Here is a 19997-nt window from a genome sequence, read left to right as displayed (position 1 = left end):
TAACAACTAGCCAGCTGAATTAGGTGAGTTTGAATAATACACAATGGTTGGTAACAAGAAACTGACCTGTTTATTCAGTGACAAACACAAAACATTCTAAATAACAAATAGAAATGGTATAGTCAGTCAGTAAAACGTGCAAATAATATTGTAAACTGTCAGTGGAAAATCCCACAAACTTCCAAAGCTATTAGATGCTTTTAATGTTTTGTGCATTAGTTACAAAAATTGTATAAAAAGCCTCTCAGGTTTAAATAAACGACTATTTCAGTATCAAGTTAACATTTTAAAACAGTAAATAAAATATTCAAGTCCCCATTTTGTATAAGCAGCTTTAAACTACATTCAATTAATTTAATTTTGCGAATCAACTGTTAAAGTTGTTAAATTGCTCCCATCATTCCATAATTTCCCTTCTGTCTACTTTTGACATGTGAAAGTTTTAAAACTGTTTTGAAGATAGATTCAAGTCAAGATTTTGCCGATTTAGGAGTATTTTAGATAAAAAGTTAATTAGGTTAGCTTGGAAGGTTCACTACAACAGTCTACAAGGGAAGTCTCCTGCTTTAAGATGGCGGCTGTTTACTAACGCACGTAGTTTTCAATGCATGTGTTGCCAACGGCGTCGAGTCTGTCATTTTGCATCTAGTTCTATATAAATATGATATCTATTAGACAAGTATGATGTTTATGCTGCATTCCAGAGAAGTGGGAAGTCGGATTTATCCCACTCGGATGGTACCAGTGCCGACCTCAAAGCGTTCCAAGCAAATGTAAACAACAATGATGGCTGATCGCGACGAGGTGTTTTTTTATTTTGGCCATCCAAAGACATGTTGACCTCCAGCGAACCTGTCTTCCTATAAGCGATCAAATAGTAGAGGAAAAACGACGGCTGCGTTATAGCCCACACTGTAAACTGCCTTTTTTTAGTTACACCCTTTGCTGATCGTCAATATAAAATCATAGCACAACAAAGATGATGTCGGACTTTTCCGGCCTCCGACTAGGAAAATATCATTGGAACGCCACTCGAACTGGGAGGTCCAAGTCGCGAAGACGTTTTTATGAAAAAAGACTCAAAACACACCTGAAATATATGAATTTCAGACATTTGTTTACAGAATGTTTAGCTGTGCGCACCCCCTTCGCAAAATGGCGACACGTTGCTAAGCGAGGTGACGTCATCGTGACATCACGTCGACTTCCTGAATAGGTGGAGTTTGACTTTTGGGGCAGGGGGATGGTGCAAAACATGTTGATGACCCTGAAACGCATTGGCGGAGTTTGACTTTTGGGTCAGGTGAGGCACAACATGTTGATGACACCGAAATGCAGTGTCAGCAATAAAATTAACTTACAAGAAAAGGTATATTAATAAGTTGACAATGAGCGTTTTTGTTTCCCATCATTCTTGAGAAGAATTCTAAATCAGGCTGCTTAGGCAATACTTTTCGCCAAGATCGCCATCCATTGAATATGGCACACCCGCCGGTTTCGTGCCAATGTAGTTACCCCAATCAAAAATTGTATCCCCTGGGCGAAGTCATATGGAGGTAGATTTGTGTCTTTATTATTCAATTTAAAAAAAGTTGCTTCAATCAAAATAAATATTTTCAATCAAAATAAGTCGCTTCAAAAAACAAAACAAAAAAAAAAAAGTGTTTGAATGCAAAAATAAATTTGAAACTCAAAAAAATGCGTGTTAAAGCTATTTTTCTTTGATTTAATTTTCTTTTTGTTGATTGGAGTCAAGTTTTTTTGATTGAAGTAATGTTGATTTGTGTTTGGGCCACATTTTGGTTGGGATGTTTTTGTCTTTATTATTAAATCAAAAAATAAGTTGCTTCAAAAAAATTATTTTCAAATAGAAAAATCACTTCAATCAAAAAAAGAAAAATTTCAATCATAGAAAATGTTTTTGAATGCGAAAAAATATTTGAGATTGAAAATTTTGCATTTTTACGCTTAATTTTTCATTGAAAATTTTTATTTGATTGAAGCAATCCTCTTTGTGTTTGGGCCTTATTATGGGTAGGACATTTGTGTCTAAATCATTCAATCCCCCAAAAAGTTGCTTCAATCAAAAGAAATATTTTCAGTCAAAGAAAAAAAATCATTCGAAAAATAAAATTGCCCTCCCCTATTTTTTTTTTTTTAATTATATGCAAAGCAAATGGCCGTCTAAGGTGCTAGTCACATGATCTGTTCGAAAAATGATTTTGAACCATTATAAAAATATATATTTTTTGCAAATTTCATTAATTTTTGTTGCAGTTTTATTGCTTTACAAGTTTTATATACATATGAGAGTCAATTTCATGCAATGACACTTTTCAGCCACCAGGCCTTAAAATCGGCTTATGCTGAAACGCAGTGTCAGCAAGAAAATTAACTTACAAGAATATTTATAACAATAAATTGAAAATAAGCATTTTTTCCCATCATATTTGAGAAGAATTCTAAATCAGGCTGCTTAGGACAGCTATACTTTTCCGCCAAGATTGTTATCCATTGAATATGGTACGCCCGCAGGTGTTCTGTCAAATTTTGTGCCCCATCAGAAATTGCAACTTTGTGTTAAAAATGGCCGAAAAAACATCGGTTACAAAGTAAACACTGCAAACTTTAAGTAAAGGAATATTTAATTACGTTTGATCATGGACGGACATGTAGAAAAGTTTTCCTCAGACACATCCTGCCATGTTAGCTGCACACAACAACTGCACGCCGCTCTCTCACTGTTTACGTCTTCGCCGTGTAGTTAAGCATTCATTTACGCCATATTCGTGTTGAACATGTATGTTTTCGATGTTACTTGTTTATTTAGCACCTGTGGATAACATTGATAGTCCAACTGAATGTATGAGAGGGCTTATTGACCGCCACAGCAGCTTTGGGAGAAAAATATATGATATTATAACGGAACAGTATGGATATGCAGGTGACAATGTTCTTTTTTGGTAACCTATTGTGGTTCCTCGGTTTTATTATTATTATTACAGTTATTCTTTGTTCCGCAGCCCCTTTGAGCTCAATTTGACCCCTTTAGAATGCTTCAAAATGCACCAAAATTGACAGGCAGCTCAAGACAGGTGCAATCTTTGATATCGTGTAAAGACAAATTCCAAATACACTATGTAGCGCCAAGCGCCCCTTAGCAGTCATTCTTTTCCGCCGACGCTTTAAGCCCTACTTTGACCCCCTCAGAATGCTTCAAAACTCACCAAACTCAACAGCCATGTGAACACTGTTGAAAACTTTGATAAATTGTTAAAAAAAAAAAAAAAAAAGTAAATTAACATATTGGAAAGTCAATTATATGCAATCACATTTTATGCCACTGGAAGGGGGGGGGGGGGTATGGCCCCCGGCCTTCCCTTAATCTCCGTGTATGAGCACAGCCTGCATGTACACATTTGCTGGGGATGGGACAATAATAAGACCAAACAGATTGGGCGAACTGGGGTCAGGGCTGTATTGACCTATACTAACTTTCATACAGTATGTATTGGTTCACATGATGCACCGTTCGATTCAAACTTTGTTTTCAAAAACTACTAAAAAAAACATTTTGAAAATTTCCAGAATAAATGTCTGGATTTTATTAGCTAATTATAATTGCAATATTTGAACATGACTTAAATTATATTGACATACACAATAAATACAAACTTGTTAATCACTTAACTATCCAAGAATGTTTTTGGTGAAGCAACTCGTGTCCTCTATTATGTCATCACAGAGTGTTTGCTCAAATGCCGAATTGCTTCACCTAAAAACATTTGTCTTAAGACCAACCAAATTGACTGTGTAAATAACGAAATTAAGTATAACTGAAAAAACCTGTTAGGAAATAACAAAAATACATAAAATTGGAGCCTTCCTTCAGGTAAAACACTACTGCTTTTGTCCACAAGTACAGCCAAATTCAACAGAAAAATGAAAGCCCCTTGGGGCTGCTTTAATTAAGACCTTATAAATAAAATAAAAACAAAAGGCTCTCTAAGCAGCTGCCTACTCAAGTTTTGCAGGTTAGCAAATGCACACAGTTTAATGTTATGCTAACTCTGATGCAGGTCGGACTTTCAGTAGCAACATTTGTGCTGTGTTCCCCAACTCCACAACATTGATGTCTTGTTACGTTACTCACAGTGGTTGCCGCTGGCCGAAAATGAAAACTACTAATGTCCCTTCCTTTTGGAAGGGGTTTGAGGAGTTGGCATGTTGTTGACATGTTGTATAAGTCATCAACCAATCAAACGTGCGTTTGAGGGGAAACAAATGGACTGGCACATTCAGCAAGTGAAAAGAGGTAAATGTAAGTCTGAACATAATGAAAATGATTCAATTAATAATGGTTGGGTAAATTCTTCCTGACGATATGGCGATACAACGACTATCGATACTTTGGTCAGGAAATCATTCTATGATATTCTACAAACGACCAATATACACAAAAATAAGCTTCTGCTGTGAATTGGAATGAGTTATCACTAGTAGACATACAATCCATTTGAACTGGGAACTGGGAACTCCCACTTCAAACCGATTGAATGTCTACGGCTGTCAGTGGTAGGCAATGAGGTAATTTTGGGTCTTTTAAAGTCATTTACCTGTTGATTTTCAGTTACTTCCTGTTGATTTTGAGGTATTTTATGGGTCACTTCCTGTTTATTTTAGGTCACATAACTGGAAGTGACCTGGGAATCACCCAAATGAATAGGCAGTGACTTAAACTCAACAGGAAATGACCTAAAATGAACAGCAAGTGATCTGAAAAATGCCCTGAAAATCGGACTGAATGACTGTGAATGCTCTGGTTTAGAATTAATGAACATTTCTAGTCTAAATGGATTGGGCATCAAGCACCGTCAATTCAGCCTTAGAGTTAACTGAGACACTATTATGTTGGAAGATTTTGGTAGCAACTTGGTTCCTTTTTGTTCTTTTTTTTTGACAGTGACACCTTTTTAAAATGATATCTCGATTCTTGGCAGGAAGATATCGATAACCTTAGGGGATCCAAAGTATCACGATATACAGTGGGGCAAATAAGTATTTAGTCAACCTCTAAATGTGCAAGTTCTCCCACTTGAAAACATTAGAGAGGCCTGTAATTGTCAACATGGGTAAACCTCAACCATGAGAGACGGAATGTGGAAAAATAACCCAGAAAATCACATTGTTTGATTTTTAAAGAATTTATTGCAAATCATGGTGGAAAATAAGTATTTGGGCAATCCCAAATGTTCATCTCAATACTTTGTTATGTACCTTTTGTTGGCAATAACGGAGGCCAAACGTTTTCTGTAACTCTTCACAAGCTTTTCACACACTGTTGCTGGTATTTTGGCCCATTCCTCCATGCAGCTCTCCTCTAGAGCAGTGATGTTTTGGGGCTGTCGTTGGGCAACACGGACTTTCAACTCCCTCCACAGATTTTCTATGGGGTTGAGATCTGGAGACTGGCTAGGCCACTCCAGGACCTTGAAATGCTTCTTACGAAGCCACTCCTTTGTTGCCCTGGCTGTGTGTTTGGGATCATTGTCATGCTGAAAGACCCAGCCACGTCTCATCTTCAATGCTCTTGCTGATTTAAGGAGATTTTGACTCAAAATCTCTCGATACATGGCCCCATTCATTCTTTCCTTTACACAGATCAGTCGTCCTGGTCCCTTTGCAGAAAAACAGCCCCAAAGCATGATGTTTCCACCCCCATGCTTCACAGTGGGTATGGTGTTCTTTGGATGCAATTCAGTATTCTTTCTCCTCCAAACACGAGAACCTGGGTTTCTACCAAAAAGTTCTATTTTGGTTTCATCTGACCATAACACATTCTTCCAGTCCTCTTCTGGATCATCCAAATGCTCTCTAGCGAACCGTAGACTGGCCTGGACGTGTACTTTCTTCAGCAGGGGGACACGTCTGGCAGTGCAGGATTTGAGTCCCTGGCGGCGCTTTGTGTTACGGATAGTAGCCTTTGTTACTGTGGTCCCAGCTCTCTGTAGGTCATTCACTAGGTCCCCCCGTGTGGTTCTGGGATTTTTGCACACCGTTCTTGTTATCATTTTGACGCCTCGGGGTGAGATCTTGCATGGAACCCCAGCTCGAGGGAGATTATCAGTGGTCTTGTATTTCTTCCATTTTGTAATAATTGCTCCCACAGTTGATTTCTTTACACCAAGCGTTATACCTATTGCAGATTCAGTCTTCCCAGCCTGGTGCAGGTCTACAGCTTTGTCTCTGGTGTCCTTCGACAGCTCTTTGGTCTTGGCCATAGTGGAGTTTGGAGTGTGACTGACTGAGGTTGTGCACATGTGTCTTTTATACTGATAATGAGTTAAAACAGGTGCCATTAATACAGGTAACGAGTGGAGCCTCGTTAGACCTTGTTAGAAGAAGTTAGACCTCTTTGACAGCCAGAAATCTTGCTTGTCTGTAGGTGACCAAATACTTATTTTCCACTCTAATTTAGATATGAATTCTATAAAAATCAAACAATGTGATTTTCTAGGTTAGTGGTTGACTAAATACTTATTTGCCCCACCGTATTTTGTATTTGTATTTGTATTTTTTTATTACGATCCCCATTAACTGATGAAAACATCCGCTACTTATACTGGGGTCCACACAAAACATAAAACAGACAAAACACCAACAGACTAATCTATGGAGGACCCTTCCTGGGGTCCATACAAAACATAAAACAGACAAAACATCAACATACTAATCAACATAGGCTATACTGTATATATAAGAAAGAATTCTTATCTTGAAAACTTTACACACTAAAACAAACATAATTCAACATACTAACATAAAGACAGAAGAAAGTTAGTAAGGAGGTAAATAGACAATATAAGAGGTAATATATAAGTCGACAACAACAAAGAGTCTTACATTACAAATTACATCAGTGATCAAATACAGTTGACCCTAAAGTACTGCTTTATTTGTTTCTTGAAATTAGCTTTATTTTGAGTTTTTTAAATTTGGTCTGGGAGGGCATTCCATTCAATCATAGCTCTACATAGTATTGTACGTTGTTTTAAGTTACCATCATTTCTGGACTATAAGGCGCACCTGACTATAAGCCACCACCCACCAAATTTGACACGAAAACTGCGTTTGTTCATAGATAAGCCGCACTGGACTATAAGCCGCAGCTGTCCTCACTGTAGTGTGGGATAGTTACACCAAAAGATATAAACCGGTAACACTTAATTTGACAGCAGCATCATAAGACTGTTTTAAGACCAAATGAACCCCCACGAAGCTTTGAAACAATTGGCTGCAAAGCTTCATTGCTTCAAGAAGCTTCATTTGGCCATCACTGTTCTCTTGGGGGAGACCGTCAACCTCTGCTGCCACCTGCTGTCAATACTGTTGTCATCCAGCATGCCTCCCATCATGCATTGCAGTGCTACAGATGTAAATAACAATCAAAATTCATGCTCTTTGATAATTATTTCTTCAGTTACTGCTCCAGTTGTGTCATTAATTGCTAGTTATGGTATGTAGTAGCACTGTATTTGACAGTGGTGCCATAAGACTGTCATAAGACCATGTTCATACCTATGACAGATGTCATTTTGTACCAGCCGGCAAATTATATCACTTATGAATGGATGCAAAAGATCCGAGCTGGAAATAAATGGTTTTAGTGACATAATTTGCCGCATGATACTAAATGAAATCTCTCATAAGCATTCATTAATGCCCAGGATAGGGTCATGTCATAATTATGAAGGTCTTATGGCAGTCTTATGACGCCGCCGTCAAATAAAGTGTTGCCTATTAACCCAAATAAATCAACAAATAACTGGACTATAAACCGCAGGATTCAAAATGAGGGAAAAAAGTAGCGGCTTATAGTCCGAAAATTACGGTAGTTTTCATGATAGGTATGGTGTAGTTACCGCTAATAGCATGTCTGGTTGGGTATGAGTGCAGAGTTGAGCTCAGAGTGTAATGCTTAAACAAACTGCCTAGTTTGCTCAATGTGATGATGTTTTTCAGAAAAGAGAGAAGAGATACTCGCAGCCTTGAATCCACTTTAAGCCAAGACAGTTTGTCATGCATGTTGTCTGTGTTGGCTCTCTGGCTGCTTTTAAACACTAGCCTGGCTGCTCTGTTTTGTACTCGTTGGAGCCTCTGTAGGTTCGTCTTTGTTGTGCCTGACCAGACCACCGAACAGTTGTCCAGGTGTGACAATACAAGGGTCTGCAAGACCTGTTTTGTCAACTGAGGTGTTAAAAAGGGTGAACATTTTTTTACTACTGATATATTCCTCCCCATCTTTTGCACTAACAAATCAATGTGTGTTGACCATGATAAATTGCAGTCTAAAGTTATTCCTAGGAGCTTGGTTTCTTGTACCTGCTCTACAACCACATTGTTTAGTACAAGGTTTAACTGAGGTTTGGATCTTAATGAATGTTTCGTCCCAAAAATGATACTCTTAGTTTTTGATATGTTCAGAACCATTTTGTTGTCGGTGATCCAAGTGGACACCAACTGTAGCTCTTGGTTAAGGGCTGAGGCGATTTCCTCCACTGTTTTGGCAGATTTATAGAGTGTTGAGTCATCAGCAAACATACACACGCTCGCATTTTTACAAAGAAGTGGGAGGTCGTTTGTAAAAATAGAGAAGAGCAGCGGCCCCAGTGAAGAACCTTGTGGAATTCCGTAATGTATTTGTTGTGCATTTGAGAAGCACCCATTGAACATAACTTTCTGAGTTCTACTGGTCAGATAACTTTCAATCCAAGCTACAGCAGATGGAGTAAAGCCATTGCACCTAAGTTTATTAAGTAATATATTGTGGTCGATGACATCGAAAGCAGCACTTAGATCTAATAGAACTGCTCCTATTACGTTCTGTTGGTCCATATCAGTTAGCCAGTCCTCTGTCATTTGTGTGAGTGCCGTAGAAGTCGAGTATCCTATTCTATAGGCATGTTGGTAATAACTCATTAAATTGTTCAATGAAAAATAGGATTGTATCTAATTGAACACAATTTTCTCCAGCAGTTTGCTTCAAACGGGTAACAGGTTGATCGGCCGGCTGTTGGAGCCAGTAAAGGCTGCACGAGCATTTTTGGGGAGAGTGTCATATTTGTGTGTGTCTCAGTTCTTTTTCTTTCCTTTATGCAGCACCTGATTGAGCCAGATTGGCGGGGTAATGTGACACACCTGTGCTTGATTAGGAAAGCTCAGTATTTAAGGAAGCTTGTCACCATCTGCAAGTGTCGGACTATTGCTTGCTATTTGCCTTGCTTACCGCCTGTGTGTTCATCGTCATCCTTCGAGTTTCCCGACGTTCTACGGTCGTATTCTGGTTTGGTCATCTTTACTTTAGTGCTCTTTTGGGCTTTGTAGTCAGATTCTTGTACTGTGTTATATTCATGCATTCTAGCGTGCTCTCTTAGTTGTACTTTGTTAAACTCGCATTTTTCGCGTGCTCCCTTTGTTGTATTTTATTATATCCGCGTTTATTCGCGTGCTCCCTTTGTTGTATTTTATTATATCCGCGTTTATTGGCGTGCTCCCTTTGTTGTATTTTATTATATCCGCGTTTATTGGCGTGCTCTCTCAGTTCTACTCGCATTTTGGCGTGCTCCCTTTTGTTGTACTTATTAAATACAAACATTAGCTCTACCTGATCTCCTTGTCTGTTTTTGGGATCCACATCAACGGCTTGCCGTTCATAACAGAATAGTCCGACCACATGGATCCCACGGACTCGGAGGGTCTTTGCCGTGCTCTCGTTGGTCACTACCATATGATCAGTCAACACGAGCAATCCATACGCAAATTAGTGGATGTGATCGGCTCGCTCACCACAAGAGTTGCGAATATGGCTTCGCCTGTAAAGCCCGGTGGTATAATTGACGCTGCTGCGGCGCCCGATCTACCCGCCCCGCCCCCGATGAGCCCGTCGGCTTCTTTTCGGGAGCCGATGTTGCCACACCCTCATCGTTATGAGGGAGAGCCAGGTGCTTGCCGACAGTTTTTGCATCAGTGCTCCCTAATTTTTGACCAGCAGCCTTGTACGTTTGCGAGTGACAGATCCCGTGTAGCTTATGTAATGAGTCTCCTCGCCGGTAAAGCGGCTACATGGGCCATGGCGGTAAGCAACACAAGGCCCGCGATCCGTAATTCTTTTGAGACTTTTGAGACTGAGTTTGTAAGAGTTTTTGATCATCCAGTTAGAGGCAAGGAGGCAGCCAGCCGCCTGTTGGATTTTTTTCAGGGCGATCTAACTGTTGCAGACTACTCTATTCAGTTTCGCATTTTGGCCGCTGAGTGCGGTTTTGGGGAAGCGGCGCTGTGTGGGATTTTTCGGCGTGGGCTGTCTTCTGCGGTGAAGGACGAGTTGGCGGTTCGGGATGATTCATCGAATCTGGAAGACCTGATTTCTTTGTCCGTGCTTTTGGACAATCGCCTGAAAGCGCGTGAGAGGGAACGTGCCATGGAGCCTCGGAGACGTCGTTGGTCATCGCCGCGGAGCGGTCCGACTGCGGTCCGTGGGGACAGCTTCGTCAAACCGCCGTTCGTTTCTACGCCGACGCGGAGTCCGGTCCCGATAGGAGGGGAGCCTACACAACTCGGTGGCGGGCGCCTTTCTGCTGCGGAGCGACGGAGGCGGTTGGAGGCAGGCTTGTGTCTTTATTGTGGCTCGCCGGGGCACCATATCGCCGCCTGTGACGCTTTCCCTTCGCGTCTATCTGGATCTTCGGTCCCAGGGGTTCCCCTTGCCCGAGGGGGGCCGAGGTTCGTACATGACAGTAATCAGTCAAGTGAATTGCCCCGCGACGTGATAAAGGAACCCAGCGAACCCCAAGGTGTTATGAGACTGCAACTGCCGGGTGAATTGTCACACGGTGGGGTTAATATTAAGTTTTCTGCTCTAATCGATTCGGGGGCTGATGATTGTTTTGTTGACCAGAGTGTTGTGGACGCTCTTAAATGTACATTAATAAGACTCGCTAGGCCCAAACGGGTTTTAGATCTCGATGGGCGACCCCTGGCGGACGTGAGGTTTATTACGCCTCCGCTCAAAACAAAACTGTCCGGAAATCATTTTGAGGTCCGTAGCTTTTTGGTAATGCCGTGTAAATCTGCTCCAGTAGTGCTGGGGCTCCCCTGGTTGAAAGTACATAACCCCAATATTGACTGGGCTAAAACGCAAATAGTAACTTGGAGTACTTTTTGTTATGCACACTGTTTACGGTCGGCGTGTCTGCTTCCCAGTCATGCACACACTGCTACAGAGTCAGTTAATTTGGACAATGTTCCTTCTGATTATCATGATCTCAAGCGCGTTTTTAGTGAAGAGCATGCTAAAACCTTACCGCCGCACCGCCCTTACGACTGTGCCATTAACTTGCAGCCCAATGCCACGCTGCCCAACTCAAGGTTATACCAGGTCTCTAAACCAGAGCAGGAGGCAATGAGGGAATACATCTCCTCTTCCTTGGCTGCTGGCCTTATTCGCCCTTCATCTTCTCCGTTGGGAGCGGGGTTTTTCTTTGTTGGCAAAAAAGATGGGGGTCTTAGGCCGTGCATTGACTACCAGGGTCTCAATGACATTACTATTAAAAACAAATACCCGCTACCGTTGTTAGATTCAGCTTTCGCCCCATTGAAATCAGCCACCATTTTCACAAAATTAGATTTGCGCAGTGCTTACCACTTGGTCCGGATTCGTGAGGGAGATGAGTGGAAAACCGCTTTTAAAACCCCGCTCGGGCATTTTGAGTACCTTGTTATGCCTTTCGGCCTCACAAATGCACCTGCCGTGTTCCAGAGTCTCATAAACGATGTACTGCGTGACATGTTGAACATATTCTGTTTCGTATATCTGGATGATATTTTAATATTCTCAAGAAGCCTGCAAGAACATCGGCAACATGTTCGCCTTGTTCTCCAAAGACTTCTGGAAAACCGATTGTTTGTCAAGGCAGAGAAGTGCGAATTTCACCGAGTTTCAATACAGTTTCTGGGGTTCATTGTGGAAAAGGGACAGCTCAGGCCCGATCCCGCTAAAATCCAGGCAGTGGCCGAGTGGCCAACTCCGACATCGCGTAAGCAATTACAAAGATTTCTCGGGTTCGCCAACTTTTATAGACGTTTCATCCGTAATTATAGCATGAGGGCCGAGCCTCTTACTAGGCTGACCTCTAACAAACAGCCATTTATGTGGTCATCGGTGGCAGAGGCCGCATTTGTAGGCCTAAAACGAGCGTTTACGAGTTCACCTGTCCTGGTCCATGCTGATGCTAATCTTCCTTTTGTGGTCGAGGTTGACGCATCGAGTTCCGGAGTGGGGGCCATCCTGTCCCAGAGGTCTTCGGTCGACCAGAAACTGCACCCCTGCGCTTTCTACTCCCGCCGCCTCAGCCCGGCGGAAGCGAACTATGATGTCGGCAACAGGGAGCTGCTCGCCATTGTGCAGGCTTTGCAAGAATGGAGGCACTGGTTGGAGGGGACAGAAGAGCCGTTCCAGATACTCACGGACCACAAAAACTTGGAGTACCTTCGGGCAGCCAGGCGCCTCAACTCTCGTCAGGCCCGTTGGTCATTGTTCCTGACCCGCTTTAACTACATTATTACTTACCGTCCAGGGTCAAGGAATGGGAAGCCCGATGCACTCTCGAGGATCCATGAGCCAGTGGAGGAAGGGCCTTCCGACGAGCCGGTCGTTCCTGACAACCTGATTGTAGGGACACTACGGTGGGAGATCGAACGTCTGGTGGAGGAGGCCCTGCGGGGTGTAACTGTGCCTGGAGGCTGCCCCACGGGCAAGTTATTCGTTCCAGATGCTCAACGTGCAGGAGTGCTGAAGTGGGGTCACGTTTCCAAGTTCGCCTGCCACCCGGGTGTGTCCCGCACGTTCTTCCTCATTTCACAGAGGTTTTGGTGGCCGGGTATGCGCAAGGACGTCATGGACTATGTTGCTGCTTGTACCATCTGCGCTCGAGGCAAGGCGGTTCACCGCCCTCCAGCTGGATTGCTGCATCCACTGCCTGTCCCATCTCGCCCTTGGTCCCATGTGGCACTGGACTTCGTCACTGGACTCCCGCGATCAAAGGGTCATTCTGTCATCTTGACCGTCGTGGACCGGTTCTCAAAGATGGCGCATTTCATCGCACTCCCCAAGTTGCCCTCTGCTTTGGAGACTGCTGACCTGTTGGTGGCGCACGTATTCCGGAGTCATGGCATTCCGAGTGACCTTGTCTCCGATAGGGGGCCACAATTCGTGTCGAAAGTTTGGGGAGCGTTCTGCAAGGCCTTGGGGGCCACGTCGAGCCGGTCTTCCGGTTATCACCCACAGTCGAATGGACAGACTGAACGGGTCAACCAGGAGCTGGAGGCCGCCCTTCGCTGTGTTTGTCAGCTGCATCCGGCCTCCTGGTCATCACATCTCCCGTGGGTGGAGTATGCCCACAACACCCTCATTTGCTCAGCCACTGGGAGGTCGCCATTCATGACCGCGTACGGGTTCCAACCCCCGTTGTTTCCGTCGCAAGAAGCGGAGGTAGTTGTGCCGTCTGTCCAGGTCCACCTGCGGAGGGCCCATAGAGTCTGGAGGAACGCAAGGGATGCACTCGTCCGCACGGCAGCCCGCAACCGCCAGATTGCTGACCGCCACAGAAGGCCTGCTCCGGTCTATCGTCCGGGCCAGATGGTCTGGCTGTCATCACGAGATTTGCACCTCGCTGGGACTTCTAAGAAGCTGAGCCCGAGATACGTCGGTCCGTTCGCTGTGGATGCTGTGGTGAATCCGGTCTCTGTCAGGCTGAAGCTTCCGAGCTCCATGAAGGTCCACCCGGTTTTCCACGTCTCCCTGCTCAAGCCGGTCTCCACCAGTCCCTTGAACCCCCCGCCAGTGCCTCCTCCTGCTCCTCGTGTGGTCGACGGTGGGCCAGTGTATACGGTGCGTTCCATTCTCGATTCTAGGAGGCGGGGTAGGGGGGTGCAGTACCTGGTCGACTGGGAAGGTTATGGCCCGGAGGAACGCCAATGGGTCCCCCGCTCCTGGATCCTCGATCCGTCGCTGCTGCGGGATTTCCACTCCCTTCATCCCGCGAAACCAGGTGGTCCGCCAGGGGGCGTCCGTTGAGGGGGGGGTTCTGTCATATTTGTGTGTGTCTCAGTTCTTTTTCTTTCCTTTATGCAGCACCTGATTGAGCCAGATTGGCGGGGTAATGTGACACACCTGTGCTTGATTAGGAAAGCTCAGTATTTAAGGAAGCTTGTCACCATCTGCAAGTGTCGGACTATTGCTTGCTATTTGCCTTGCTTACCGCCTGTGTGTTCATCGTCATCCTTCGAGTTTCCCGACGTTCTACGGTCGTATTCTGGTTTGGTCATCTTTACTTTAGTGCTCTTTTGGGCTTTGTAGTCAGATTCTTGTACTGTGTTATATTCATGCATTCTAGCGTGCTCTCTTAGTTGTACTTTGTTAAACTCGCATTTTTCGCGTGCTCCCTTTGTTGTATTTTATTATATCCGCGTTTATTCGCGTGCTCCCTTTGTTGTATTTTATTATATCCGCGTTTATTGGCGTGCTCCCTTTGTTGTATTTTATTATATCCGCGTTTATTGGCGTGCTCTCTCAGTTCTACTCGCATTTTGGCGTGCTCCCTTTTGTTGTACTTATTAAATACAAACATTAGCTCTACCTGATCTCCTTGTCTGTTTTTGGGATCCACATCAACGGCTTGCCGTTCATAACAGAGAGGAATTACTTTAGCCATTTTCCAAATTTGTGGGAATTTGTTGCTGTCAAGGCTTAGATTAAAAATGTGAGAAACAGGAGTGGAAATATGATCTGCAATAATCCTCAATAAATTTCCATCTAGGTTATCAATGCCTAGTGGTTTGTCATTATTTATAGATAACAATAGTTTTCTCACATCTTCAACCGTTACTTTACAGAATTCAAAACTACATTTCCTGTCCTTCAATATTTTGTTTAGTATATATGAATACAGTGATTCATTTTTGATGAGGGCATTACCTGTCTGAGTTTGCATACCTTATTGATACAATATTCATTCAAATAATTTGTAATGTCAATAGGCTTATTTATAAAAGAGCCGTCTACTTCAATGAAGGATGGAATCAAACTTGTATTCCTGCCCATGATGTAATTTAAGGTACTCCATAGCTTTTTAATATCATGTTTTACATAATTTATTCTCGATTTATAATGCAACTTCTTATTTCTATTCAGCTTAGTGGTGTAGTTCCTTAATTTACAGTACACTTGCCAGTCAGACATGCAACCTGACCGATTTGCTTTTACTTTTGCCTCGTTTCTCTCCGCCATGCATTTTCTTAATTCATCATCAATCCAAGGACATCTAGTGGCTCTGACAGTCATCCTTTTAACAGGTGCATGTTTATCCATAATTGGAATTAACAAATCTGTGAAAGCATTCAATGCAATATCTGGGTCACTCTGCTTACTGACATTAGTCCAACAAATATTACTGATATCGTTAACATATGAGTCCAACAAATATTACTGATATCATTAACATATGAGTCATGACAGAAATCCCTGTATGATCTTTTACAAACAATTTTTGGCCTCGCTTTTGGCACTATTGCCTTTCTGGAAATGGCAACTAAGTTATGGTTGCTAAAACCAATAGCAACAGATATGGCTTTTGAACAGAGCTCCACAGCGTTGGTGTAAATGTGATCGATGCATGAGGATGATGTACTCCCATTCTTATTGGTGATTACTCTGGTTGGTTGATTAATGACTTGAACAAGATTGCAGACATTAATGGTATTAACAATTTTTTTCTCAAAGGACAGCTTAACATCATAAAATTAATGTTCAGGTCTCCCAGTACATAGATTTCACGGTTTTCATCACATGCCCTTTCAAACATATCACACAAGTTGTCAAGATACTTGCAACTAGACCTTGGCGGCCTAAAGCAGCACCCCAGCAGTATAGGTTTTAGGTGGGGTAAATGAACCTGTAATCATAACATTTCAACAACACATGACATGAGATCACTTCTGATTTTAACAGGAATGTGATTCTGAATGTACATTGCCACACCACCCCCATGCGTATCACCATTTCGATATTTTGTCACACTACTATGAGCATCCTAAAAAGTTGGTAGTGTTATGTCTCTACCGTCTCTATGCAAATCTATGCCTTTGGTTCAAATGGTTAGGACATCTGTCGCTAGCTGGGTTTTTGTGCCGTCGCTAGCAAAAAAAAAACAAAACAAAAACAGACCAATTCTTCAATTTTCATTCATCTCAGGTATTTTGTCCAACACCTGTCGACCGAAATGAACCTCACAACAGCGGTGATACAGGGACGTAAATGTCAAGTGAACAAACCGTAAACCAGATTTACTGTGTCTGTGATGACAAGCATAACAATGTTTTGATGACAGGATTTTTTAAAGCAGATTAGCCACTGTGTGTCAATTTTAGTCAGTGTTAGACAAAATGGCGGCCCCTTTGAGATAAAAAAAAAAAAGAATGCATATTTTTTTTTTTTTTGTATCAGGCATCAAATTTTGCCAAATGTGTTTCACAGGAGTGCGCCTCCAAACTCTGCATACTTCTCAGTCAAATGCACCGCCAACGTTCAGTACAGCATTGCCCCGCCCACCCAGGCGACCTCTCACCTTTACCCCACTTCCCTGGATGTAAAGACAATGCTGCTCATCTCCATGAGCAGTGCCAGCGAACATGAGAACGACAGCAAGGTAACAGGACAGTCATGAAAGAAGGATGACGTTAACACTGTTATGTGTAAGCCTATTTGTTTGTTTTTATTCTGCAAGCTGTCTGTCCGATACTACGGGAAGGATAAAGAAGTTTTGAGCACTGCCATCCTGCATTTGACAGCACTTGGTATGCCAAAGCACAACAAAACTACTCTTATGTAATGACATAACAGTATTGCATGTCAATCACATTAAAATTGTTTGTGATGCAGAAATCTCTCTTGATGTGGATGCTGACCGAGATGGCGTTGTGGAGAGAAACAACCCTAATAAGGTGAGCGCATATGGACATACTAATACCTTACTTTCGACGTTCAATCCATTTGAAACATGAGTGCTGTCAAAGTTAAGGTTTAATTTTTATGTGAAGACTCAAATCTTTACAACTACAAGGGCATGCAGGAATGACTGCGTGACAATTTTGCCATGCAAAAGGAATGTGCTGATTGATTTGCCATATTATAAATGCATGTTTTGTATTTTTCGAAGAGTATTGATCGCACCAACTAAAAAAATGCACAATGAAGAGGAAAAAAAGCATAAGGCCCAACCACACTATGGAGAAAAGTGTGATTTATAGTCCAGCAAATATGGCAAATGAATAACTCTGAATGTCTAAAAAATAAATAACAATAATAGCAACACAATATCGTCTGCAAAAACATAGCCTTTGTCAATCAAAACAGTGAGCTGTGAAACTGTGAGCACTTGTACCTAATAATTTTGCCATTGAAAAAAAAACCTCTAAATGCGTGTCACAACTCGATACTCTGGGCTGTGCTCAAATTATACATTACAACTCTCAACTATGCATCAGCTTGATTTATGTGTTACCTGAGTTAAATTACTGTAATTACTGCACCCAGGGCCCTATCACTGGATTTGTTCATATATAGGTTGCACTGTAAACTGCAGGTGTCCGTGTTGCACTATGGTATATTTGCACCAAAAGACATTAACCCTTTAACACCGAACGTGTTGGCGGCGACAAAATGACGCATATCATATTTGAAGCCTCTTCACGCTGTAATTACGTCACCCACGTGCCGCTCGTTGGTCTCATTTGAAAGTGCGGAAGTTGAGGTCCACACCCGTTTTTACTAGAGCTGTCAAACGACAAAAATTTTTAATCGAGTTAATCACAGCTTAAAAATTAATTAACCGTAATTAATCGCAATTCAAACCATCTCTAAAATGTGCCATATTTTTTTGTAAATTATTGTTGCAATGGAAAGATAAGAAAAGACATGTATACATTCAACATACTGTACATAAGTACTGTATTTGTTTATTATAACAATAAATCCACAAGATGGCATAAACATTATAAACATTCTTTCTGTGAAAGGGATCCACGGTTAGAAAGACTTGTAATTCTTAGAAGATAAATGTGAGTACAAGTTATAGTAATTTTGATAGTTTGTATATTGTGAGTAAATATTGCCATCTAGTGTATTTGTTGAGCTAAACGAAATGCTTGAATAGAGTTTGACCAACGTCTGAGTATTATTTTGCATAGCTATTTTGATTGGGAATGCCAGTTCTCTTTGCATTGAGCGCTTTTCTTTTTGTGAACATTTTTTTTGAGGGATAGGAATATTGTTTTTGTTGTGCTTTCACTAAATGATACTGTAGCGACTTATCTGTTCTTAACTGCCCAAATGCATGATGGGAAGTTGGGCAACCATGACTGTCAGTCGTGGCTGCAAATGGTATATCTTCTCTGCGTTGTGATCAATACAGTGTGTTAAGAAAAAGATCATCTGCTATAATTCTTCCCCACACCGCTCGCCGCAATAGTTATAATTTTTGTGGAATAGATGCCAAAGCTTATACCAATAAACAGCGCGGCTCCAACGAATGCCTGTATCCACTCCAATCGCTTGTCTCTGCCTCTTAGCTCTCAATATACATAAAACGGCACCATTGTAGTCTGTTCGCGGCAATGCGGGAATGGGTCATTCCGTGCATGCGTTAAATGCGTTAAATATTTGAATGTGATTAATTAAAGAAATTAATTACCACCCGTTAACGCGCTAATTTTGACAGCCCTAGTTTTTACTTGAAGTAAATCAACCAAGTAAAATGTCTGTGTCCATATTTCCCTCGTTTGTTGTCCATTTTCAAAACCGAAAGCGCCACAAAAGACTACATATCCCAGGAGCCATTGTGAGGTCACGAAGTACAGATGTAATGTGAACATTTTTAATAAATTGATGAGCTAGGCGCTACCTAAGGAAAGGTAGGCGCGGTAGCGAGCAACGGCCGGTTGGATTGAGCGGGCGACTTTGAAACGTGCGGAATGAATCGAAAACGAAATGTAGCACAAGCTAATGCATTATTTCATCAACTCGAGGAAGAGGATGGAGTAGATTTGTCATTGTTTTCTTCGGATTAGTCGGCGAGTTGGGAAGAGTGACAGGCTGACAGCGCAAACGGCAGAAGAATGGGCTGTGTGACCTAGTGTATGACATAGTCCTTTGTCCTATTCAAGGGGGAACTGGGTGGCTTGCCTGAAAAAATGGAACTGAACTAGTTTATTGTCAATATTTTTTAAAAGACTTTTTTTTCAATGTTACATTTGATTTTTTTTTCACTATCAATCTTTTCAATTTGTTCATAGATGCGTGTGTTCGAGAAGCTTGATTGCATGTGTATGGCGGAAAACACTTAGGTGACTTGAAGTTCCCCTCTGAGATCCCAAATTTCAAAATTGTCCTATATGCATGTGTGGTACTCCATTAAAAAGCTTAAAATCTCAATTTTCTGAGGCAAGAAATATTTTGAACTGGAGGGCATTTTTAAGATTTTGTTTTTTAACGGCAAAACCCTAACTGGAGGTGAGAGCATGAGAGAGCATAGTTAAAGACGCCATGATTTTAACGAGATATTATCGCGTACTTACCTCTTTTCAATCCAAAAACTCCATGTAGCATGTATCCAACCGAGTGTCAAGACACAGCTGTGAATGGCCACAGCCGGATTTTTGGGGGATTTTATGGGTGAAATATGGTAATATAACAAGGGTCGCGAGGCAGAAATCGCAGACATCAAGGAGAGGTCGAGATGTTCTTTTTCATATATTTACCCATTTAAACGTTTTTTTTTTTTTTTTTTCAATTTTTCTTTGTCTGGATCGATTATTTATCATGTAACATATTGGAGGAAATGTGACAGTAACAAAAAAAAAAATACAATTAAGCGATAGTTATGAGG

General features: G+C 41.9%; 1 protein-coding gene across 5 annotated transcripts in view; it reads left to right on the top strand.

Moving 5' to 3' along the window:
* padi2 (peptidyl arginine deiminase, type II) overlaps positions 1–19997 on the top strand; it is a 56924-nt gene that overhangs the window by 10050 nt on the left and 26877 nt on the right. For all 5 annotated transcript variants that reach the window (XM_057846175.1, XM_057846177.1, XM_057846174.1 and 2 more), the window contains 3 exons: positions 16589–16760; positions 16839–16908; positions 16994–17055. In XM_057846175.1, coding sequence (XP_057702158.1) covers positions 16589–16760; positions 16839–16908; positions 16994–17055 — 304 coding nt within the window. The remainder of the gene's footprint in view (positions 1–16588; positions 16761–16838; positions 16909–16993; positions 17056–19997) is intronic.

This window comes from Corythoichthys intestinalis, chromosome 9 (genome assembly GCF_030265065.1).
Source record: "Corythoichthys intestinalis isolate RoL2023-P3 chromosome 9, ASM3026506v1, whole genome shotgun sequence".
Lineage (NCBI taxonomy): Eukaryota > Metazoa > Chordata > Actinopteri > Syngnathiformes > Syngnathidae > Corythoichthys > Corythoichthys intestinalis.
This window is presented reverse-complemented; position numbering and strand designations above follow the sequence as displayed.